At 44.3% G+C, this 23,990-nt stretch overlaps 1 protein-coding gene across 2 annotated transcripts in view; it reads right to left on the bottom strand.

Moving 5' to 3' along the window:
* Window positions 1–23,990, bottom strand: part of LOC125454434 (uncharacterized) — a 112,662-nt gene that overhangs the window by 69,797 nt on the left and 18,875 nt on the right. For both annotated transcript variants that reach the window (XM_048535173.2, XM_048535174.1), the window contains 2 exons: window positions 12,204–12,249; window positions 2,992–3,056 (listed from right to left, as the gene is read on the bottom strand). In XM_048535173.2, coding sequence (XP_048391130.1) covers window positions 2,992–3,056; window positions 12,204–12,249 — 111 coding nt within the window. The remainder of the gene's footprint in view (window positions 1–2,991; window positions 3,057–12,203; window positions 12,250–23,990) is intronic.

Genomic DNA, 23,990 nt, shown 5'->3' with positions numbered 1-23,990 from the left:
TTATAGTGAATTTTGAACAAAATTACAGCTGTAGGGATAAATGCAATTTCTTTCCTTGATAACTATATGATAGTGTCTTACATTTTTGAGAGTATTTTTGTCATTTATACAAATAATTTTAATGTGTATTTAGAAGGTATGTTTAGTGCGTTTACAGATGAGACCAAAATTGGTGGCATAGTGGACAGCAAAGAACGTTATCTCAGAGTACAACTGGATCTTGATCAGATGGGCCGATGGGCCAAGGTGTGGCAGATGGAGTTTAATTTGCATAAATGTGAAGAGTTGCATTTCAGTAAGGTAAATCAGAAAAGGACTTATACACCTAATGCTAGGGTCCTGGGGAAAGTCACTAAATGAAGAGGCCTTGGGGTTCAGGTCCATAGTTCCTTGAAAGTGGAGTCGCAGGTAGACAGGGTAGTGAAAAAGGCCTTTGGTACGCTTGCTTTTATTAGTCAATGCATTGAATACAGGAGTTGGGATGTCATGTTATGGCTGTAGAGATATTGGTTAAGCCAATTTTGGAATACCGTATTCAATTTTGGTTTCGCTGCTGTAGGAAAGAAATGTGAAACTTGAAAGGGTTCAGAAAAGATTTACAAGGATGTTGCCAGGGTTGGGGCTTTGAGCTATAGGGAGAGGCTGAATAGGCTAGGGCTATTTTCCCTGGAGTGTCGGAGGCTGAGGAGTGACCTTATAAATTCATGAGGGGCATAGATAGGGTGAAAAGTCAAGGTCTTTCCCCTGGGGTGGGGGAGTCCAAAACTAGAGGGCATAGATTTAAGGTGGGAGGGGAAAGATTTAAAAGGGAGCTAAGGGGCAACTTTTTCACACAGAGACTAGTGCATGTATGAGATGAACTTCCTGGAAAACTGGTGGAGACTGTATAATTACAATATTTAACAGGCACCTAGATGGGTATATGAGTAGGAAGACTTTAGAGGGATATAGGCCAAATGCAGGCAAACAGGACGAGATTAATTTAGGATATCTGGTCAGCATGGACGAGTTGGACCAAAGGGTTTGTTTCCGTACATTTCTATGACTCTATTACTCTGTGGTTCACCGGGTGCAGCAGGAGCCTTTGTGCTTGTTGCAAGAGATCAACATACAGATCGAGCTTTGTAGCTTGCTATGACTGGATGAGAAGGGGTCCATTGGCTACCATTTTCCAATCTCATTGGTTAGCTGCAACCAACATTTTCGCATTTTTAGCATGAAGTTATAGATTTCCCCAATTAAAGTATAATTAATTAGCTCGTCAGAAACAGTAAGGAGCCAACCGTAACGTTTACTTGAGTGAAAAAAAGAGCATTTTTATTAGATGCCAATTCCAAGAAAAATGATACAAATATAATTTCAAACATGTATGCTTACATTTTAAAGGCTTCAGTTCCAGTTCAAAAGGATGATGACAGAAATATACAGTTTAAAGTTCTTAGCATGTCCTTGAGGCATGAATGCTTTAACCTGAGACCACGATTGTTTAATTGCAGTCTAGTATCCTTGGCAGTGATGAATATTCCATTTGTTCTTTGAGTTCTCAATAGCTTTACGTATCTTTTTAATAAGTTCTGTCACTGGGCACTTTTCCTTCTTGAGAAGCTAAGACAGTGCTTTCTCCAGTTTGTTTCAGTCATTAAAGTAGTTCATTGAAGTATAAGTTTATTTTTGTGCATTCTAACTGTGGAAGTTATGTTTCTCTAGGTTTGCTAATCGTAGGCGAGGTTCTATGTCCAGCATATTAAAATTTACACAAAGGTGGAAATTAAACCTAGGAGATGGCAGATTCTTCATCCTAAACTGAGTTTCAGTAAACTTTGATAAAATGTTAGCTTCAGCTCAGACAGTTTTGTTTATTCCACATTGATTGCACAGAGTTCGCCCAGGTTCTGTGATTAGCTGCTTGCTAAGGTCATTTTAAGACAATGTTTTTCCTTTTATAAAAAGTAATTTTGGTTCATGGAAATCCCAAATATTAAAATCAGATGTTGGAATCTAAAAATCAATCATCCTTCTTCTGTCACTGTAGTGACAAGCTACAGGGACTTCAATGTATAAAACCAGCCCAGGAGCTGCCAATCAGGACTGAAATTGCAACTGGCAAATATCACTTGTGAATCCTTAATGAATTTCACAACAGTCCTTTGTGTAATATTTTGTGCAGCTGTTATCCATTTGAAGTAAATAAGTTTGAACCCATTTAAGTATTGTACGTATGGGATTGCAATGCAATAAATGCTGTACTTCGCTGAGAGAGAAATCATGTTAATGCTCAAATAAACTCTCAGCTTTAACGTACATTAAGTTCCAATGGTGTCCCAAGGGCAAGATGGGAATTTGAATTTTTTTAGCTTTCATTGTTGGTCCCTTAATTTGAACCAGCCAAAAGGGACTCTTCCAATTATTCCCTATCAACATTATTTTAAACTTGTGAGGAAAAATAGCACAAGACATTAAAGAACTCAATATGAAACTTGCGATGGGATTTGTCAAGTACTGAGATGTCAGTAGTGTGGATAAATGATGATGATGTATAATGATGCAATGACAATACTTGTGTCCCATGATTATGTAGCAAGAACTGGAAGTGAGAAGGCTTCTAAATTGGAAAAACAGGGTTTGTACAAAAAGTAGCCTGGAACTCAGAAAGTAGTGCTTGGAAGATTAAATAGAATTCAGTCTGGTACACAAGATAAAGCAGGATTATCCTGCAATCAGAAGAAGATAAGTTTACTCAGAATGAAATGACTTGACACAGGTGTATTACTTTGGCCCTACTGGGATCCATATTGTCATCAGAAATGATCATTATATTATACGTGCTATGAAAAGAAAAGCCTCCCTTCAGTCATTGACTGTGTGTGGCATAATGTAACAATAACTAACAAAATGTCAGTGCATAAAATGTTCACTTAAACTGTGACCAGTTAGGTGGGGATGGGTGCATTCCACGGACATGTAAAGTTAAATTTTCTCTAAATAACTCACGGGAGGAACGGATACCACCCAGACCCAGTCATCCATGCCTTCCTCCTGTTGCTCCGTCACAGAAGCTGCAAGACACAGAAAAATATTGAAAAGACTTGTACACAAATTCCAAAATTTGAACCTACTTCTTGTCAAAGACTGCTTCAACATCTGAGGAGTCAGTAAATGTTCAACCCCAACAAGATCTGGACAATATCCAGGCCCGGGATGACAAGTGACAAGCAACATTTGTGCCACATAAATGCCAGGCTATGACCATCACCAATAAGAGATAATCCAATCACTTCCCCATGACATTCAATTGGTGTTACCATCCATCAGTGAATCCCCCACTATCAACATCCTGGGGTTATCGTTGACCACAAACTCAACTGGACTTACCACATAAACACAGTGGCTACAAAAACAGGTCAGAGGCTAAGAATATTGTGGTGAGTACCCTTTAACTCCCCAAAGCCTGTTCGCCACCTGCATGGCACAAGTCAGGGGTGTGGTAGAATACTCCTTACCTGCCTGGATGGGTGCAGCTCCAACAACATTCAACATGTCCAGGGCAAAGTAGCTGTTAAGTTGGCACCACATCTACAAGCATCCATTCCCTCCATCATCAACGCTCAGCAGCAACAGTATGTACTATCGACAAAATGCACTGCAGAAATTCACCAAAGAGAGCACCTTCCAAATCCAAGGTGCATTCCAGCTCAAAGAACAAGGACGGTAGATATGTGGGAACGCCACCAGCTGTAAGTTTCCCACTAAGATACTCACATGCTGGCTTAGAAATATATCATCATTCCTTCACTGTCACTGGGTAAAAATCCTGGAATTCCCTCCCTCAGGGCATTATGGGTAAACTACAGAACATAGACTGCTGTGGTTCAAAAAAGCAGCTCAAAATCACCTTCTGCAGGAAAATTAAGGACAGGCAATAAACGATGGCCAGGCAGTGGTGCCCATGTCCCATGAGTGAATAAAAAAAACTGTGTAAGAAGCGATCATTGTCTGGATCATTGCTAATGTAACACACTGAAACTTTTACATTTAGCTGCCCATTCTGTTTTATGTATAGGACTATTTTAGTGTTGCGAAATCAGCAACTGTTGAAAATATTCACTATCAAATACTCAGGAGATAAGATAGCATCTGTGGAGAGACAAAAGCAGTTAGAGTTTCAGAATGATGAAATGTCATCAGCACTGGAATGATCATCAGCCTAAAAAGTTTATATTTCAGGGTTCTATCATATTCATCTTCTTTTTGTTTTCACTCATGGAGTGTGGACATCGCTAGCTTTCCAGCATTTATTGTCCGTTCTTAGCTGCCCTTGAGGAGGTGGTGGTGAGCTGCCATTTTGAACCATTGCAGTCCGTCTGCTGTATGTTGACCCAAAATACCCTTAGGGAAGGAATTTCGGGATTTTGCCTGAACAACAGTGAAGGAACAGCAATATTTTTCCAAATCAGGATGTGAGTGGCTCTAAGGGAAGCTTGCAGATTGTGGTGTTCCACACACCTTCTGCCCTTGACCTTCTAGGTGGAAATGGTTATGAGTTTGGAAGGTGCTTTCTTTGGAGAATTTCTGCAGTGCATCTCATAGGTGGTGCACAGTTCTGCTACTGAACATTGGTGGTGGATAGAGTAGATGATGTGGAAATGGTGCCAGTCAAATGGTCTGCTTTGTACTGGCTGATGTCAAGCTTCTTCAGTTTTATTGGAACTGCACCCACTCAGGCTAGTGGGGAGTATTCCATTCTAACTTGTACCTTGTAGGTGGTGGACAGACTTTGCAGAGTCAGGAAGTGAACTACGTATTACAGCATTCCTAGCATCTGACCCGTTCTTGTAGCCACTGTGTTTTTGTGGTGAATCCAGTTGAGTTTCTGGTCAATATTGAGCCTCAGGATGTTGATGGTGGCGTATTCAGTGATGGAACACCATTGAATATCAAGAGGTAGTGGTTAGATTGTCTCTTATTGGAGACATTAATTGTGAATGCTACGTGCCAATTGTCAGCCCAAGCCTGTTATTATTAAGATTTTGCTGCATTTGAATATGAGATGCTGCATCAGAGGAGTTGCATATAATACTGAACATTGTGCAATCACTGGCGAGCATCCCCACTTTTGACCATATGATGGGGGGAAGATCAATGATGAAACAGCTAAAGGTGTTTGGACTGGGACGCTACTCCAAGGAGCTCCTGCAGAGATGTCCTGAAACTGAAATGATTGCCCTCCGACAACCACAACCATCTTCCTAGGTGCAAGGTATGATTCCAACCACTAGAGAGTTTAACCCCTGATACCAATTAATTCCAGTTTTCCCAGGACTCCTTGATGCCACATTCGGTCGAATGCAGCCTGAATGTCATGGGCTGTCACGCTTACCTCACCTCTGAACTCTCGCTTTTTTGTCCATGTTTGAAATAGTGCTGTAATGTGGTCAGGAGCTGAGTGGACCTGGTTGAACCCAAATTGAGCATTAGTGAGCAAGTTATTGCTGAGCGGGAGCTGCTTGACAGCACTGTTGATGACAACTTCCATAGCTTTACTGATGATCGAGAGTAGATTGATGGGGCAGTAATTTGCTCAGTTGGATTTGTCTTGCTGTTTATGTACAGACATACCTGGGCCATGTTCTGCATTGCTGGGTAGATTCCGGTGTTGTAAATGTGCTGGAAGGGGAACAGAAAGTTCAGGCGCACAAGCTTTCAGTACTCTTGCTGAAATGTTGTCGGGGCCCATAGATTTCGCAATATCTAGTGCCTCCGACCATTTCTTGACACCATGTGGAGTGAATCAAATTAGCTGAAGGCTGGTATCTGTTATGAGGAGACCACTAGTGGAGACCAAAATGGATCATCAACTTGGCACTTCTGGCTGAAGGTTGCTGTGAATGCTTCAGCCTTATCTTTTGCACTGATGTGTTGGACTCTTTCATCATTGAGGATGGGATATTTATGGAGCAATGAATCCTCAAAGGATGTGGATTCAATGTTGAGGATTCCCAGGGCAATTCCATCCTGACTGTATTCCACTGTGCTGCCACTTCTGCTGGGAACAGGACATATCCAGGAATGGTGATGATGGTGCCTGGGACATTGTTTGTAAGGTATGATTCTGTGAGTCTGACTATGTCAGGCTGTTGCATCTGTCAGACTCATCCGTGAGACAGGTCTCTTAATTTTGGCACTAGTCCCTGTTGTTATTAAGGTGGAATTTGCAGGGCATCAGAGTTGTTCCCATTGTTCTGTCCAGTGACTAGGTTGATGCAAGATGGTCTGTCAGGTTCCATTTCTTTTGCTGATACTTTGTAGTGATTGATACAACTGAGTGACTTATTATGCCAATGTGAGAGGGTAATTGAGAGTCAACCAAATAGCTATGGGTCTGGAGTCACGTCACACACTCCGCATACCAACATACTTCACTGTTCCACTTATTTCTCTGTCCCAAAACATCACATCTGAACACACAATATTTACAATAAACATTATCGTGTGTCATCTATACTCATCACTTCCAGTCACCTTCCAAACTATAGTCATTTCATCATCTCCATGCATTCCTCTTCTCCTACTAACAGTTATCTGCTTTCTTTCATTGCAGAAGTGAGTTCAAACTCTACGGAAAGGTAAAGACTGGGGCTGGCCCGGCGGTTCCGGCCACCTCGAGGAGACAGCATTGGAAATTGGCAGGATGGTACAATCAGCATGCTTAGTTGGTAGAAGGAAGGAGCTGTCATGTAGACTTGGTGACAGAATAAGTTATCACATTGCCATTTGGCAGCTAAGGCACTTGCATTGAATTGTTGACATAAATCTGAAATGCCACCATCTGCCCAATGTCACTTTGAACCTCATTGGTATGTCAGTTTTAATTCATGTCTTTTATCGCCCAAAGACAGTTTAAAAGTGGCAGATAAGCTGAAGTAACAGGAGACTGAGGCATGCTTAGAGTAGGTGGCACACTCCCAGGAAGCTCCATTACAAGACCAGCACATCCTCCTCCATCAAGAAAACACACACCTCAGGGGGACTTCAGTACAGTTAAGTAGGATTTAAGCAGCAGTAGGTGCTGGAGACGGGGATAGCAGTGTACAGTCTCTGTCAGATGGCACTTCAAGACACATTTTACTGAATGTAGATGCTGAGCTTCTCGCTCACCCAAAAAAAGGAAGCTTTTGAAGCAGCAATTGGATATTAGTGCAGTAATGTTCAGAGAGAATGTACATCCTTGGAGAGCAAGCAGATGAGTTCATCTCTATGATGCCTGAGGCCCAATATCAGATATACTCTGTGTCCAACTGTGCTGGCACCAACCTATTTCCAGGCCAGTAACTGCAACCGAGAAATTTTTAAAGATAATATTTGCTGATAATATGCAATTTTTAATGACATTCCTTTGTCCTCCATTATAAGGCAAGTGGCAACCCATTAATTCAGTTTTATTTTCAAAATGTACTATTGAGGACACTTTAGTTATTTGCTTCCAAGCTGATGCTCTTGATGATCAAGGTCGCACATGGAAGGCATAGCCTCTGCTCAGTTTGAACAAATAAGGACAGATGTTGGCCCAGATTCCTATTCATGCTATACAATGATGTGATGATTGAAGAGATCAAACAGAAGAGTTCATATTGGTCCATGATCTCCACTCTATGGTTTAAATAACTAACTGCAATAAGACATTGTCTGGAAAATTATTCTACATAGCAATACAGCGGAGGTACCACGTGGTGGGTCAGAGAAAGTTGAAATGGAAGTGTAAATCTATACCAGGAAGAACTGGAGAAAAGCTGCAATTCAGAGGGAGTATGAACTCTGCATGTTTCAGTTAGTTGTACAGATTTTTTATAGTATGTTTAACTCCCGTTTTGCTATGGCAACTTCAGTGTAGAAATGTAATGGTGTTGTACTGCTTTGCAGATGTGAAGAACCAGAATAGCATCCCATATAACGGTCAGTCTGCAGTCACATTCTGATCTGAAAGACCAAAGTCCTTATTATTGATATGAGCAGTGAGAGAGCTATTTCGGGCCCAGACCTGTTCTATGATCTGCATATGGAAATAAGGAGGCCAATGCTCACCTGATGTCTCATTTACCAATTTGGTTTGTCTTTCATTCAGCTGATGCCAGGAGAATGGCAGCTGGTGGAAGTTAAATTCCCAAGAAATCAATAGGTATGGAATAAAAAGTTAATCTCAGTATTGGTGGACAGGAACCTACTGGATTGTCTTTAAAAACCCGCTGGGTTCATTGGTGCATGTCGGGGAAGGAAATCTGTCATCCTTACCAAGTCTGATCTACATGTGACTCCAGATCACATCGTTGCGATCAACTCTTAAATGCCCCTGAAATCGCCCAGCAAGTCACTCAGCGATACAAAAATGCCACAGAAAGTCAGAAAGAATAAAGCCAGATGGATCCCTCTGCCAACCCATCCCTCCCACCACATCCCTCCAACCCCAGTATCCATCTAAGCACTGGAAATGACAAAGACACACCCGGCCTCCACCCCTTCCTCTGACCTGTCTGTCTCCTTTCCACCTATCTTCTCCCGTATCCATTTTCTATCTGCCTCCACCTCTCTCCCTATTTATTTCAGAATCCCCTTCCCCTGCCCCATTTCTGGAGATGGTTCCAGGCCTGAAACGTCAGCTTTCTTGCTCCTCTGATGCTGCTTGGCCTTCTCTGTTCATCCAGCTCTCCACTCTTGTTATCTCAGATTCTCCACCATCTGCAGTTCCTACTATCTCCTCCATTTCTAGCTCAGGCCCACTGGCAAGGCAGAGCCAGCAAAGATGGCAGCACAGTGGTATGTAGCAAGGAGGCAGTGACCCTGGGAATCTTCAACATTAACTTTGAGCCCCCATGAACTCTCATGACATTGGGTCATACATGAACAGAGAAACCTCTGCTGATTATCACCTATCACTGACCGCCTCACTTAGCTGATGAATCAGTGCTCCTTCATCTTGAACACCATTTGGAGGAATTTTTGAGGACTACAAGAGCAGACAATGTCCATCACCAAGAATGGATCAGTTGGAAGCAATAGCACAGCGCTTTTGTCATACATAAGTAATTCAAAGACCCATGTAACGATGTGGTGACCTGGTTTCAAACCGTACCATGGCGGATAATGGAATTTGAATTCAATTTAAATAAAGTTGGAAGTCTAATGATGACTGTGAAGTCATTGCTAATTATTGTAAAAGCCCATCTGCTTCATTAATGCTCTTTAGGAAAGGAAATCTGCCATCTTTGCCTGGTCTGCCCTATATGTAACTCCAGATACAGAGCAATGTGGTTTACTCTTAAATATCGGTCTGAGATGGCTCAGCAACCCGTTTGGTTGTTTCAAACTGCTAAAATGCATCAAAAAGTAATAAAATCAGAAAGAGTTTTTGTTGTCTACTGGGACACTAGAAATAATAATGGCAAATTGAGCCTTGTCATCGCTGCACAATCTTCCATAAAAATATTTGGGGCCAGTGCCAAAATTAGGTGACCAGTTTCACAGGCTTTTCAAACAACAGCCTAACATAGTCATATCAATTGCCAGTTACACAGTGTGTCCCTGAACCATTACCACCATCCTTGTGTTTGTTCTCTTCATCAGCACGACAGACCCAACAGAGACAATGGCACAGTGCCATACAGCAAGGAGGGAGTTGCCCTAGAGTCCTCAACAATGACTCTGGACACCATGACATTTCATAGCATTAGGTCAAACACGGTGCAAAGAAATCTCCTGCTGATTACCACATACCACCAACCTTCCCAACCAGCTGATGATTCAGAGCTCTTCAATGTTGAAAATAACCTAGAAGAAGCATAAAGTTTGGTAAAAACTGAGAATGTACACTGGAAAATGACTCCAATGTCCATCACCAAATGTGGTTCAAAAGTACATCTACTGGCTGAGTTTTAAAGGGCATAACTGCCAGGCTGCATGTGCAGCACCTTATGAAGGATCACATAAGAAGGAAAAACACATTTGACCAGACCTTCACCAAAATACCTGCCACAGGTGCATCTGTTCATAATGGTCATCACAGGAGTGATTTTAGCATGGTCCATGTGGAGATAAAGTCCTTCTTCACATTGAGGATACTGTCCATCATCTTGGATGCTGAATGAAATAGATCTCAAACACATCCAGCAACTCAAGACTGGGTATCCACAGGGTGCTGTGAGCCATCAGTGGTGGTGTTCACGTACGTCCACTACCATGGTGCTTCGAGATAGCAGTGGATGTGGTTTGAAAAGCGCTATCTAAGGAGCTTTGTTGAATTTCTATCATGCTTTTTGTAGATGGCACACCCTAAGCATCCATTGGTGGAGTGGATCGGGGTTTGAGTGAATACTTGTGGATGTGGTACCAATCAAGTGGCTGCTTTGTCTTGAATAGCGTCAAGCTTCTTGGCTGTTGTTGGATCTGTACCCATGCAGGGGAGTATTCAATCGCACGCCTGACTTGTGCCTTGTATTGGTAAACAGGCTTTGGGCAGTCAGTAGGTGTGTTCATTGCCAGTGTGCTTATGTGGTGAGTACAGTTGAGTTTCTGGTCAATGTTAGCCCCCAGGATGTTGATAGTTGGGGCTTCAGTGATGGTAATGTCAGTGGCAATAGTTAGATTCTGGCTTGTGGGACTTGTTCATTCTGGCATTCATGTGGCGTAAATATTATTGATCAATTGTCAGCCCAAACCTGGATTCTGTTCAGGTCTTGCAGCATCAGAGGAGCAGCAATGTTGGCGCTTTGGGTTGGGACCCTGCTTCTGAAGACGGGAAGGGTCCCGATCCACAATGTCAACTTTCCTGCTCCTCTGACACTGCCTGGACTGTTGTGTTCCTCCAGCTCCACACTGTGTTATCTCTGACTCCAGCATCGGCAGTTCTTACCATCTCTGTGCAGGTCTTGCTGTGTTTGGACACAGACTTAAGCATGATGGAGGGAACATCATTGATAAAATAACTGAAGATGGGTGGGTCGAGGAAACCGCCCAGGGAACTCCGGCAGAGATGTCCTGGAGCTGAGATGACTGACTTCCACTAACCATAAACTTTGTGCAAGGTATGTTTCCAACCTAGTGCAGGTTTCCCCGCTAACTCCCATTGACTCCAGTTTTACTGAGGCTCCTGATGCCACATTGTGACAAATATAGCCTTGATATCAAGGGCAACCACTCTCACCACGACTCACTGAAGGAGATAGCTCCATAAATATTCCCGTTCTCACTGATTGTGGAGTCCAGCACCTCACTGCAAAAGATAAGGCTGAAGCGATCTTCATGCACAAGTGCTGAGTAGATGATCCATCTTGGTGTCCTCTGGAGGTCCCTGACATCACAGATTCCAGTCTTCAGCCAATTTCATTCTCTTTGTGTGACATAAGAAAGAGGTGAAGGCATTGGATACTGCAAAGACTTTGGCCCTCACAACTTTCCAGCAATAGTACTGAAGCCCTGCACTCCAGAACGTGCCATACCTCTGGCCAAGCTGTTCCAGTACAGGTACACCAGTGCCATATAGCCAATAATGTGGGACAAGAATCCCTATCATTCGTAAAGAAGTTATGAAATATGATGACAGCACACAGAAAGGAAAGAACGAATAATTTGACTTTAATGTATGCCAATGTCTCTCAATTTGCTTGTTTGCCAGTGAAGGGTCAGAGAAGTATTTTTACCAAAAGATGCTTTTTGACAAAAGATCCCAAGAGATGTCTCTGTTTCATTGCTATTCTCAAAGGTTGAGGGAGGTAATCATTGATATGTGGGTGTTCAACCTATCTACGGATCAATGCGTATGATAGTCTTTTCTCATTCCGAATTAATCGACAAAACCATGAACTGAAATCATAAGTGGGTCATTCCACTGGAGACAGGCAGTGCATATCAATTCTTGAGCCAACAAACAGCATTGGCAATGGAAGCCATGGGAAGGTTTGAAGTCCATTTCTCTCCCGAGAGGAATAGAATGGGAACAGCAACGAAAAGAGCCGGTTGCCGAACAGAGAAATATTTTGAATTAATATTGAATGCTCTGTAAATATGAACACCCACTGTCAGTACCAGGACAAATAAAATCAGAGAAATGACCACATAGAGGAAGCTCTAAATGTCAGGCAGATTTGTTCCTATATTAAATATCTGTCATGCAGTGTAATAATAAAGACCCTTATAATGCATGCTGTTATACATACCGGCTTTGGCAGAGCAGACCCTTAACTTGCTAGCAGAGGAAGTTCCCTGAAAGAAAAGGGCAAAAAGGATGATTTTTCGATTAACATCATGCTACTCAAATGCACCATAGAAAACTGGCTGTCTGCCAATAACACATTTCAACTTCAGCTTTTTTTATTCTTGTTAATGAAAACGATTTTTTTTTATCATTTAAATGCTCTCCGCTAGCGTTATCAGTGTAAAGCCAAGTTATATTCATTTTTATCACAGTAGCAGTAAAAGAATTTTTTAATACCTATTAAGCAAACCAAATGAATGGAGCTATAAAGAAAGTGAATACAATCCTGCCCTTGGAAGGTTTCACAAGGGAAATGCTGATCAGGAAGACCAAAGATCCACACATAGATCTGACAGCTACTAACTTCAGTATCACAGTGCGCTGAAAATCTTGCCTCTCATAGCAAGCCATGGAACATATTAGAACATTGTTAGACGTTATGACAAACATGGAAATATTTTAAGTTGACAAAGAGGTTTGTGGCTCAAACTATGTTTGATTTTCAAGTACTTATACTTCGGATAGATTACACAAATCTTGGCTGTGCAGGGATCATTCAAGCATTCTGTTTCTCAGAGGCTGAAACTAAACTGAATGTGCACAGCAATTTGACCCTTACTGAAATTGGGTGATGTGCATGGATATAATAATCCCAAAACAATAATAAATGAAAGCATATGTTATGTCCCCAAAGCTTAGAACGCAGAACCTTTCTTCCAACTGTAAAATCATGGCTTGGTATGCCAGAGATAACGCTGAACATACTGGGTGGACCTTTGTCAGTTGTTAAAGACCTTGTTAAACAGAGTGACAAATGCAACTGAGACATTTTATTTCTGTCAATACTCCCACAAAGACAAATTTGTGTAGTCAATCACAGGTAAGCAACAATGCAACATACCAATTTTTAAAATAAGTGCTTATGACCTTGGGATAGTTCTAAAGGAGGTGGAATCTAGACAGACTGGGTGGGTTGCAGCTTGACAGCACCAGGGAAAAAGGTTTTTATGGGTGGTTTACTTGTATTATTTTTAAAAATGGGTTAAACTAACTTGATGGGAAATGGGATAGCAGTGGAAAAGAGAATTCAACTGCACTGAGACCCCTTCTCCTTTCCTGCCACCAGAGACCAGTAAAATTCTACTAGACTTATCTCCCTGGCAGATGTCTGAGCCTAGACCAGCGTGCAATGTCACTGCTGTATTTGACCCCCAAGATGAGCTTCTGTCCACATGCCTGCACCATCACTAAGGCAACCTGGTCGCTCCTGCCTCAGCTAATCTATTGTTGAAAACCTGTTACCTGCGGAGTCGATTATTCCCATGCATTGGTGATCACCTTCTGTAAACTTCAGATCATCCTAAGCTCTGCTGCGAAAATTTCCATTCACTCGTCACCTCTGTACTCCCCATTAGGCAATGCCGTGTGTTTTTTTGAAGGTTCTCAACCTTGTTTTTAAAATGACGCCCTAACAGCGTTTGTGGAGCTACCTACAGCAAGTGGATTGTGGTGGTTCAAGAGGCTATTCATCATCCCTTTCTCAGGGAACTAGGAACAGGCATTAAATGTTTGTCCCGCTTGTGACATATTCTACAAAAAATTCCTTATAGGCTTTACCCTCTCTATTTCCGTGATCTCTTCCAGTCTCACAACATTCAAAGATGTTTATGGTCATCTAAATCTAGAATATTTGCATGTCCTATTTTATTGGTTCCACCATCAGTGGTTGTACTTTCAGCTACATAGATCCTTAGCTCAGGAATTCCCATCCTAAGTGTCTCTGTATCTCTTCCTTCATGCTCATGATTTTTTTTTATTCATTCACAGGATGAGGGCATCACTGGCCAGGCAGCATTTATTGCCTATCTCTAATTGCCCAGAGGGCAGTTCAGAGTCAACCACATTGCTGTGGGTCTGGAGTCACACATAGACCAGACCAGGTAAGGATGGCAGTTTCCTTTCCCTAAAGAGCATTAGTGAGCCAGATGAGATTTTCCCAGCAATCAACAATGGATTTATGGTCATTGTTAAACTCTTAATTCCAGATATTTATTGAATTCAAATTCTACCATCTGATATGGTGGTATTCAAACCCGGGTCCTCAGAACATTATCTAGGTCTCTGGATTGGAGTCCAGCAATAATACCCCTAGGCCAGCGCCTCCCACTACCTCCCAATTTTTTCCATCTTTGATAAAACCATCTGCCATTTTGTTATGTTATGTGGTTCGGTGTCAAATCTCTGCTGTGTTGTCGCTGTGAAATGTCTTGAGACTTTTCATTAATTCAAAGGTGCATTATAAATACAAATTCGTGTTGCAAAAGGGAAGCCTTACAAAAGTTCAATGAAATGGGAAATTTAAAGCTATAAAAATAAACAAACAGACACAAAGGTAAAGTAATAAGGCAAATATGAGAAAAAAAATTGTAATGGTATCAGATCCAACAATAATATTTTTTATAGAACATAGAACATAGAACAGTACAGCACAGAACAGGCCCTTCAGCCCACAATGTTGTGCCGACCATTGATCCTCATGGATGCACCCTCAAATTTCTGTGACCATATGCATGTCCAGCAGTCTCTTAAATGACCCCAATGACCTTGCTTCCACAACTGCTGCTGGCAACGCATTCCATGCTCTCACAACTCTCTGCGTAAAGAACCTGCCTCTGACATCCCCTCTATACTTTCCACCAACCAGCTTAAAACTATGACCCCTCGTGCTAGCCATTTCAGCCCTGGGAAATAGTCTCTGGCTATCAACTCTATCTATGCCTCTCATTATCTTGTATACCTCAATTAGGTCCCCTCTCCTCCTCCTTTTCTCCAATGAAAAGAGACCGAGCTCAGTCAACCTCTCTTCATAAGATAAGCCCTCGAGTCCAGGCAACATCCTGGTAAACCTCCTCTGAACCCTCTCCAAAGCATCCACATCTTTCCTATAGTAGGGCGCCCAGAACTGGACGCAGTATTCCAAGTGCGGTCTAACCAAAGTTTTATAGAGCTGCAACAAGATCTCACGACTCTTAAACTCAATCCCCCTGTTAATGAAAGCCAAAACACCATATGCTTTCTTAACAACCCTGTCCACTTGGGTGGCCATTTTAAGGGATCTATGTATCTGCACACCAAGATCCCTCTGTTCCTCCACGCTGCCAAGAATCCTATCCTTAATCCTGTACTCAGCTTTCAAATTCGACCTTCCAAAATGCATCACCTCGCATTTATCCAGGTTGAACTCCATCTGCCACCTCTCAGCCCATCTCTGCATCCTGTCAATGTCCCGCTGCAGCCTACAACAGCCCTCTACACTGTCAACGACACCTCCGACCTTTGTGTCGTCTGCAAACTTGCTGACCCATCCTTCAATTCCCTCGTCCAAGTCATTAATAAAAATTACAAACAGTAGAGGCCCAAGGACAGAGCCCTGTGGAACCCCACTCACCACTGACTTCCAGGCAGAATATTTTCCTTCTACTACCACTCGCTGTCTTCTGTTGGCCAGCCAATTCTGTATCCAAGCAGCTAAGTTCCCCTGTATCCCATTCCTCCTGACCTTCTGAATGAGCCTTCCATGGGGAACCTTATCAAATGCCTTACTGAAGTCCATATACACCACATCCACAGCTCGACCCTCATAGAAGATATATTACGAACAAGGCAGTGATAAAAGGTAATATGACCCCATTAAAACGCCAAACAGAAGTGAAATGACAACTGATAATAATGAAATGGCTGTCATGTTTACAAATTACCACGTTTTCATTTTCACAGTTGAGGAAAAGGACAAAATAGCAAAATGCAAGGGAACCTAGAAATAAGTCACAGGGAAGAGCTTAATGGATGTAATTTGAATAAAATGAAACGATGATAAAGAAAATAAGGGAGCTTCAGGCAGATAAATTTCCAAGATTTGGTGGTTGACACTTAAAAGCAGTAATAGAAACAGATGGGGGAATTGTACATGCATTTGTCCAAATATTTCAAAGGTGGCTAGACTCATGAAATCTGTCATTGGATTGCAAAAATTGTAAATGTTACTCAATGAGCAGAATCATGTGGTAGTGACGGGGACACAGCATTTTTCTAGGAAGCTAATGAGACCTCCATCCTGCCACTTTCCAGGCAGTCTACCGACTCTTATACTACACTGGTACTTCAAAGAATCACAGACCTGTTACAGCATAGACGGAGCAAGTTAGCTCCATAAGAGCAATTTATCTTCTCCCAATAATCCGCACAGTATTTTTCTAGTGATATAGACAGAATATAGAAGACAGTGTCCAGAAAAGAGACTGAGTGCTTAATGACATGGTGTAAAGACAACAATCTTTCCATCAACGTCAACAAAATGAAGGAGCTGATCATTGACTTCAGGAAGCAGAGTGAAAGGCACGTCCCTGACTGCATCAATGGTGCGAAGGTGGAGATGGTCGAAAGCGTCATGTTTCTGGGAGTGATGATCACCAACAATCTCTCCTGCTCCACCCACATCGTTGTGACAGTCAAAAAACATCTCTACTTGCTCAGGAGGTTAAAGAAGTTCAATGTGCCCACAAAGACTCTTACCAATTTTTATAGATGCACCATAGAAAGTATCCTATCCAGATGCATCACAATGTGGTATGGCAACAAGGTCTTCCCAAATCTGCAAGAAACTACAGAGAGATATTAGGAACTGCTGATGCTGGAGTCTGAGAAAATCTTTCTGAAGAAGGGTCCAGGCCTGAAACATCAGCTTTCCTGCTCCTCTGATGCTGCCTGGCCTGTTGCGTTTATCCAGATCCATACTTTATTATTTCAAGAAACTACAGAGAGTTGTGAATACAGCCAAGTCCATTACACAAACCAGCTTTCCATTCATTGACTCCATCTATAGTTCCCAGTTCCTCAAGAATGCAACCAACGTAATCAAAAACTTTCCCACCCTGGTTATTCTTTCTTTCACCATCTTCCATTGGGCAGAAGATATACAGGTTTGAGTAATTCAAGATTCAACAGATTCAAGAACAACTTCTTCCCTGCTGTTACCAGACTTTTAAACAGGTCTCTTAAATGTTAGTTCTGATCTCTCTCTCTGCAGCTTCTGTGCAACTGTAGCACTATATTCTGCTATCCTGAAGCACTTTGTATGATACAATCTGCCAGTACAGGACACAAAACAATATTTTTCACTGTATCTTGGTACATATGACAACAATAAATCAAACTCATATTCAAACTACAATAATCTAATTCTGTCTCCAGCATATCAGGTAATGCATTCCTGACACTGACCACCGTGTGAAAAGTTTTCTCCTCAAGTCACCGTTGCTTCTTTTCTTAATTATTTTAAATCGGTACCTTCTGGCTCACGATCATTTTTTCTACTCTACAATGTCCAGTCTCCTAATGAGTTTGAATGCCAATAAAAAATTTATTCTCAACATTCTCTTTTCCAAGATAAAAATCCCAACGTTTCCAATCTATTTACATAACTGATGTTCCTTGTACTGAGACCATGTTCATGAATCTTTACTGTACTGTCTCAAATATCTGCACGTATTTCCTAAAGCATGGTGTCCAAAGTATAACACAATTATTAACTTGAGGTCAAAGTAGTGTCGTTTCCAAGTTTAACATAACTTCTTTAATTTCTCCATGCCATTCCCTGGAGCATGCCATATTAAATGCTCCCTTAACCTGTCCTGTTGTTTTCAACGACTTGTACAAATATACACCCATTATATTCCTTCAGCACCTGCATCCGTCTTGCAGTTGTACCCTTTGTTTTATATTATCTGTCTGTATTTTTCCTACTAAGTTAATCACTTTACAGTTTCCTACATTAAACCTGGGATTTGTTTGTGCATGCAGATGCGATTAGTTTAGAATGGCATCATGGTGGGCACAGGCAAGATGGCTGAAGGGTCTATTTCTGTGCTGCACTGTTCTTTGTTCTTTACAAGGCCCTGGTCAGATCACAGCTGGAATGCTGTGAATAGTTTTGGGCTCCTTATCAAAGGAAACATGTACTGGCATTGGAGGCAGTCCAGAGAAGATTTACTGGGTTGATCCTGAGTTTGGAAGGATTTTATTACGCAGAGAGGTTGAGTATTTTGGGTTTGTACTCACTGGAGTTGAGAAGAATGAGAGGAGGCTTTATTGAAACATGTAAGATTCTTAGGGGACTTTCCAGAATGTATGTTTTCCACAAAATGTTTAACCATGGGTGGAATCTTACAGGGTCTAAGTTAAGGTGGGACTTGTGCCAGAATCAGACGAGAAGTCCAGTGAAGCCAATCCTGATAATTAGGAGCAATTCCTTCCATATCTTATTGCTTTTGAGATGCTGTGTGACAAGTTTCTCACCAGGCAACACTGTGTTGCCATTTGAAGGGGATTTTTGCTTGTTAAATGTCTTGTTCACAGCCACGTCATCTCACATCAGATGCAATGTCTAAAAAGTGAAACACAACATTTTTAACATTTTCACCAGGCAATGATCTGCTTCAATGAAAAAATTTAACCACTGCCCATTGATATTCAATGACATTCAATACTATTACCAAGACCTGCACTGTCAACATCCTGGAGGCTACCATTGACCAGAAACTCCAATGGTCTCACCAAATAAATATGATAGATAAAGGAGCAGGTCTGAGGCTAGGAACCCTGCGTTGAGTGACTCACCTCCTGACATCCCAAAGACTGTCTACCAGCTACAAGGCCCAAGTCAGGACTGTGATAGAATACTCTCCACTTACCTAGACGAATGCAGCTCCAACAATATTCAAGAAGCTTGATACCACCCAAGATAAAGCAGCCCACTTGCTCAGCACCACATACACTAGTATTTACGGCCTCTACGGCCTCTATCGCTGACTCTCATTACCATCTGGAAGGACAAATGCAGCAGATAGATGGTCCACAGCACCACCTGCAAGTTCCCTGCCGACCCACTCACCATCCTGACTTTGAAATATATTACCTTTCCTTCATCATTGTTGGGGCAAAATTCAGAAAACCCCTCCTTACACTTCAAGGGCCCTCTCAACGGAAACGATGGATGGACAAAAATTGCTGGTGAAGCCCACATCTCCCATATGAATGATGAAGTGTCTCTATTACTTGCCCACTTAGGGCCAACAATTGACAGTTGTGTAGGAAGGCCACCCACCTAATTGTAGCAGTCTCATTATAGCAATATCATGACAAAAGGAATGTGAATCTATTTGAAGATCTGATGAGGCGTTAAAAGAACAGTTTTCAAATATCAGCAAATGCTGACATACTTTTGGGAACAGTTGAGTGCTCACACAGCTGTGTGATTCTGCATACTATTTCATCTGGGAGTCACTTTCCACAACTTGAGGCTGCAGTTTCTGTGCTTTTAAACGTATTTTATAAAACTTCCTGCATTTAAATGGAGCTGTGCACAATGAGATAATAGGACTTCCTCTGAGGACCATTGGCCATATGATTTGAAGACAAACAATGACATGAATGTGAAGATGGTAAAAAACAGAATTGAGGCACTATTCATTTGGACAGCACCCAAAACACACAGCCATCTGCGCCAAAGTCTCTCAGACCATGGAAGGGTTGTCTAGGTATTACAAACAAGAAATGCCTAAAAAGGTTGGCTTTACCTAAACAGCATGATAGAATATACCAGCCTTAGGATAATAAAGTGTGAAGCTGGATTAACACAGCAGGCCAAGCAGCATCTCAGGAGCACAAAAGCTGACGTTTCGGGCCTAGACCCTTCATCAGAGAGGGGGATGGGGAGACGGTTCTGGAATAAATAGGGAGAGAGGGGGAGGCGAACCGAAGATGGAGAGAAAAGATAGGTGGAGAGGAGGGTATAGATGGGGAGGTAGGGAGGGGATAGGTCAGTCCAGGGAAGACAGACAGGTCAAAGAGGTGGGATGAGGTTAGTAGGTAGGAAATGGAGGTACGGCTTGGCGTAGGAGAAAGGGATGGGTGAGAGGAAGAACAGGTTAGGGAAACAGAGACAGGCTGGGCTGGTTTTGGAATGCAGTGGGTGGAGGGGAAGAGCTGGGCTGGTTGTGTGATGCAATGGGGGGAGGGGATGAACTGGGCTGGTTTTGGGATGCGGTGGGGCAAGGGGAAATTTTGAAGCTGGTGAAGTCAACATTGATACCATTGGGCTGCAGGGTTCTCAAGCGGAATATTAGTTGCTGTTCCTGCAACCTTCGGGTGGCATCATGGTGGCACTGCAGGAGGCCCATGATGGACATGTCATCTAAAGAATGGGAGGGGGAGTTGAAATGGTTCGCGACTGGGAGGTGCAGTTGTTTATTGCGAACCGAGCGTGGGTGTTCTGCAAAGCGGTCTCTGAGCCTCCGCTTGGTTTCCCCAATGTAGCAGAAGCCACACCGGGTACAATGGATACAGTATACCACATTGGCAGATGTGCAGATGAACCTCTGCTTAATATGGAAAGCCATAGCGAGTTTTGAGAAGATTTGTAGCTCAGGTTGAGGTTCTGGATGTGAGTTTGCTCGCTGAGCTGGAAGGTTAGTTTTCAGATGTTTCGTCACCTTTTTTTTTTATTTGAAAAAATATACTTTATTCATAGAATGTACTAAAAATAAAACATTTATACACCTACCCAGTCATGCAAGCCACTCCGGGTTACCCGGGGGTACGTACACCAACTGAAGGGAAAAAAAAACAAAACAGAGAAAAAAAAAACAAAGCAAAGAAACCGCCCCGGCAGTCGTCACCCCGCACAGTCCCAGTTGGCCCCCTGACCAGTTGGGGAAGGCGCCAGCTGGGCCCAGTTACCAGATAGGATTCTTTTCCCTTTTCTGGACGAGGGGGCTCATACGGTGGTCTTTCCCCACCGCGCCTTGGCGGCGGCTGCCCCAAGCTTTAGCGCGTCCCTCAGCACGTAGCCCTGGACCTTGGAGTGCGCCAGTCTGCAACACTCGGTCGGGGTCAGTTCTTTCAGCTGGCAGACCAGCAAGTTGCGGGCAGACCAAAGAGCGTCTTTCACCGCATTGATGGTCCTCCAGGCGCAGTTGATGTTGGTCTCGGTATGCGTCCCCGGAAACAGCCCGTAGAGCACGGAGTCCCGCGTCACGGAGCTGCTCGGGACGAACCTCGACAAATACCACTGCATCCCCCTCCAGACTTCCTGCGCATCGGCACACTCCAGAAGGAGGTGATCAACAGTCTCGTCCCCCCCGCAGCCACCTCGAGGGCAGCGTGCGGTGGTGCAGAGATTCCGGGCATGCATAAAGGATCTCACTGGCAGAGCCCCTCTCACCGCCAGCCAAGCAATGTCCTTGTGCTTGTTTGAAAGTTCTGGCGATGAGGCATTCTGCCAAACGACTTTGGCAGTCTGAATGGGGAACCACACGACGGGATCCACCCTCTCCTTTTCCCGAAGGGTCCTGAGGATACTACGTGCTGACCACTGCCTGATGGCCTTGTGGTCAAAGGTGTTTCCTTTCAAAAATTTCTCCACGAAGGACAGGTGGTACGGAACGGTCCAACTACTCGGAGCGTTCCGCGGCAACGAGGCCAGGCCCATCCTTCGCAACACCGGGGACAGGTAGAACCTCAGTAAGTAGTGACACTTGGTGTTTGCGTACTGAGGATCTACGCACAGCTTGATGCAGCCACACACAAAGGTAGCCGTCAGGGCGAGGGTGGCGTTCGGTACGCCCTTTCCCCCATTTCCCAGGTCTTTGTACATGGTATCTCTGCGGACCCGGTCCATCCTCGACCCCCAAATGAAGTGGAAGATGGCCCGGGTGACCGCAGCGGCGCAGGTCCAGGTAATAGGCCAGGCCTGCGCCACATACAACAGTACCGAAAGCCCCTCGCACCTGACAACCAGGTTCTTACCCGCGATGGAGAGGGACCGGAGTGTCCACCTGCCCAGCTTCTGCTTAAATTTGGAGATACGCTCCTCCCAAGTCTTAGTGCATGCCCCAGCTCCACCAAACCAAACACCCAGCACCTTCAGGTAGTCTGTCCTGACGGTGAAGGGGATGAAGGAGCGGTCGTCCCAGTTCCCGAAGAACATGACCTCGCTCTTACCCCTATTGACTTTGGCACCCGAGGCCAGTTCAAACTGGCCGCAGATGTCCAACAGCCTACTCACCGACCGACGATCGGTGCAGAAGACGGCGACATCATCCATGTACAGGGAGGTCTTGACCTGAAGGCCTCCGCTGCCTGGGATAGTCACGCCCTTCAGGCTCACGTCCTTCCTGATGGAGGCGGCGAAGGGCTCCACACAGCACACGAACAAGGCAGGAGAGAGCGGGCAGCCCTGCCTGACTCCAGATCTAACAGGAAAACTGTCTGATTCCCACCCGTTGATCGAGACTGCGCTAACGATGTTGGCGTAGAGCAGCCGGATCCAATTGCGGATGCCCTCCCCAAACCCCAATTTGGAGAGGACGTCCCTCATGTAAGCATGAGAGACCCTGTTGAAGGCCTTCTCCTGGTCCAGGCTGACGAGGCAGGTGTCCACCCGCCTGTCCTGTACGTAGGCGATCGTATCCCTGATGAGCGCGAGGCTCTCAGCGATCTTCCTGCCCGGCACAGCACAGGTTTGGTCAGGGTGAATCACCGACTCCAGGACAGACCTGACCCGGTTGGCAATGACCTTGGCCAGGATTTTGTAGTCCACGTTCAAAAGTGAAATGGGACGCCAATTCTTAATTTCTTCCCGCTTCCCCTTCCTCTTGTAAGTGAGGGTGATGATGCCCTTCCTCATGGACTTGCACATTTCCCCTGCCCGAAGCGCACTATCGTACACCTCCAGCAGGTCCTGGCCGACCAGGCCCCACAGAGCAGAATACAGCTCGACCGGTAAGCCATCACTTCCGGGAGTCCTATTCCTCTGCAAGGACTTGAGGGCTCTGGCCAGCTCGTCCAGGGATATCGGCCGGTCCAGCCACTCCCTCGTGCCGTCATCCAAGACCTCCGTGATAGACGACAGGAACGACTCAGAGGCCGTGCTGTCCGTGGGCTTCGTGTCGTACAGTCCGGCATAGAAGGATCTGCTGATCCTCAAAACGTCGGGCCGAGACGACGTCACCGAGCCGTCGTCCTCCTTCAGCCGGCTAAGCACAGAGCTCTCTTTGTGCACCTTCTGAAAGAAGAAATGCGAGCACGTCTCGTCCTGCTCCACGGAGCGGACCCTGGACCGGAAGATTATCCTGGAGGCCTCCGCGGCAAAGAGCGAGGCTTGCTGGCCCCTCACCCCGCGGAGGTCCTCCGTGACATCGACCCCCATCGACTGCAGAAGGAGCAGGTTCTGCACCCTTTTCTGGAGTCGCGACAGCTTTCCCCGCCTCTCTCTTGCCTTCTGAACACCCTTGAGGACAAAGAACCTCTTGATGTTCTCCTTCACCGTCTCCCACCAGTCGCCTGGAGACTCAAAGAGGGGTTTCACGGTTCTCCAACCGGTGTACTCCCTCTTAAGCTCCTCGACGTTCTCTGGGGTCAACAGAGTCGTGTTGAGCTTCCACGTCCCCTTGCCGGCCGGCTGGTCGTCCTGTAAGTGACAGTCGGCCAACAGGAGGCAGTGGTCAGAGAAGAACACCGGCTCGACACCAGTGGATCTGACCGAGAACGTCCGTGACACAAACAGGAAGTCTATCCTTGAGCGGATAGACCCGTCTGGCCGCGACCAGGTGTACCTCTGCTGCGCTCCGTCTGCAGGGGTGCTGAAGACGTCGAGCGGCTTGGCGTCCTTCACCGTGCCCATCAGGAATCT

This window comes from Stegostoma tigrinum, chromosome 7 (genome assembly GCF_030684315.1).
Source record: "Stegostoma tigrinum isolate sSteTig4 chromosome 7, sSteTig4.hap1, whole genome shotgun sequence".
NCBI classification, from domain to species: Eukaryota; Metazoa; Chordata; class Chondrichthyes; order Orectolobiformes; family Stegostomatidae; genus Stegostoma; species Stegostoma tigrinum.
Note: the sequence above shows the minus strand (reverse complement) of the source record. Positions and strands in the feature narration are given on the sequence as shown.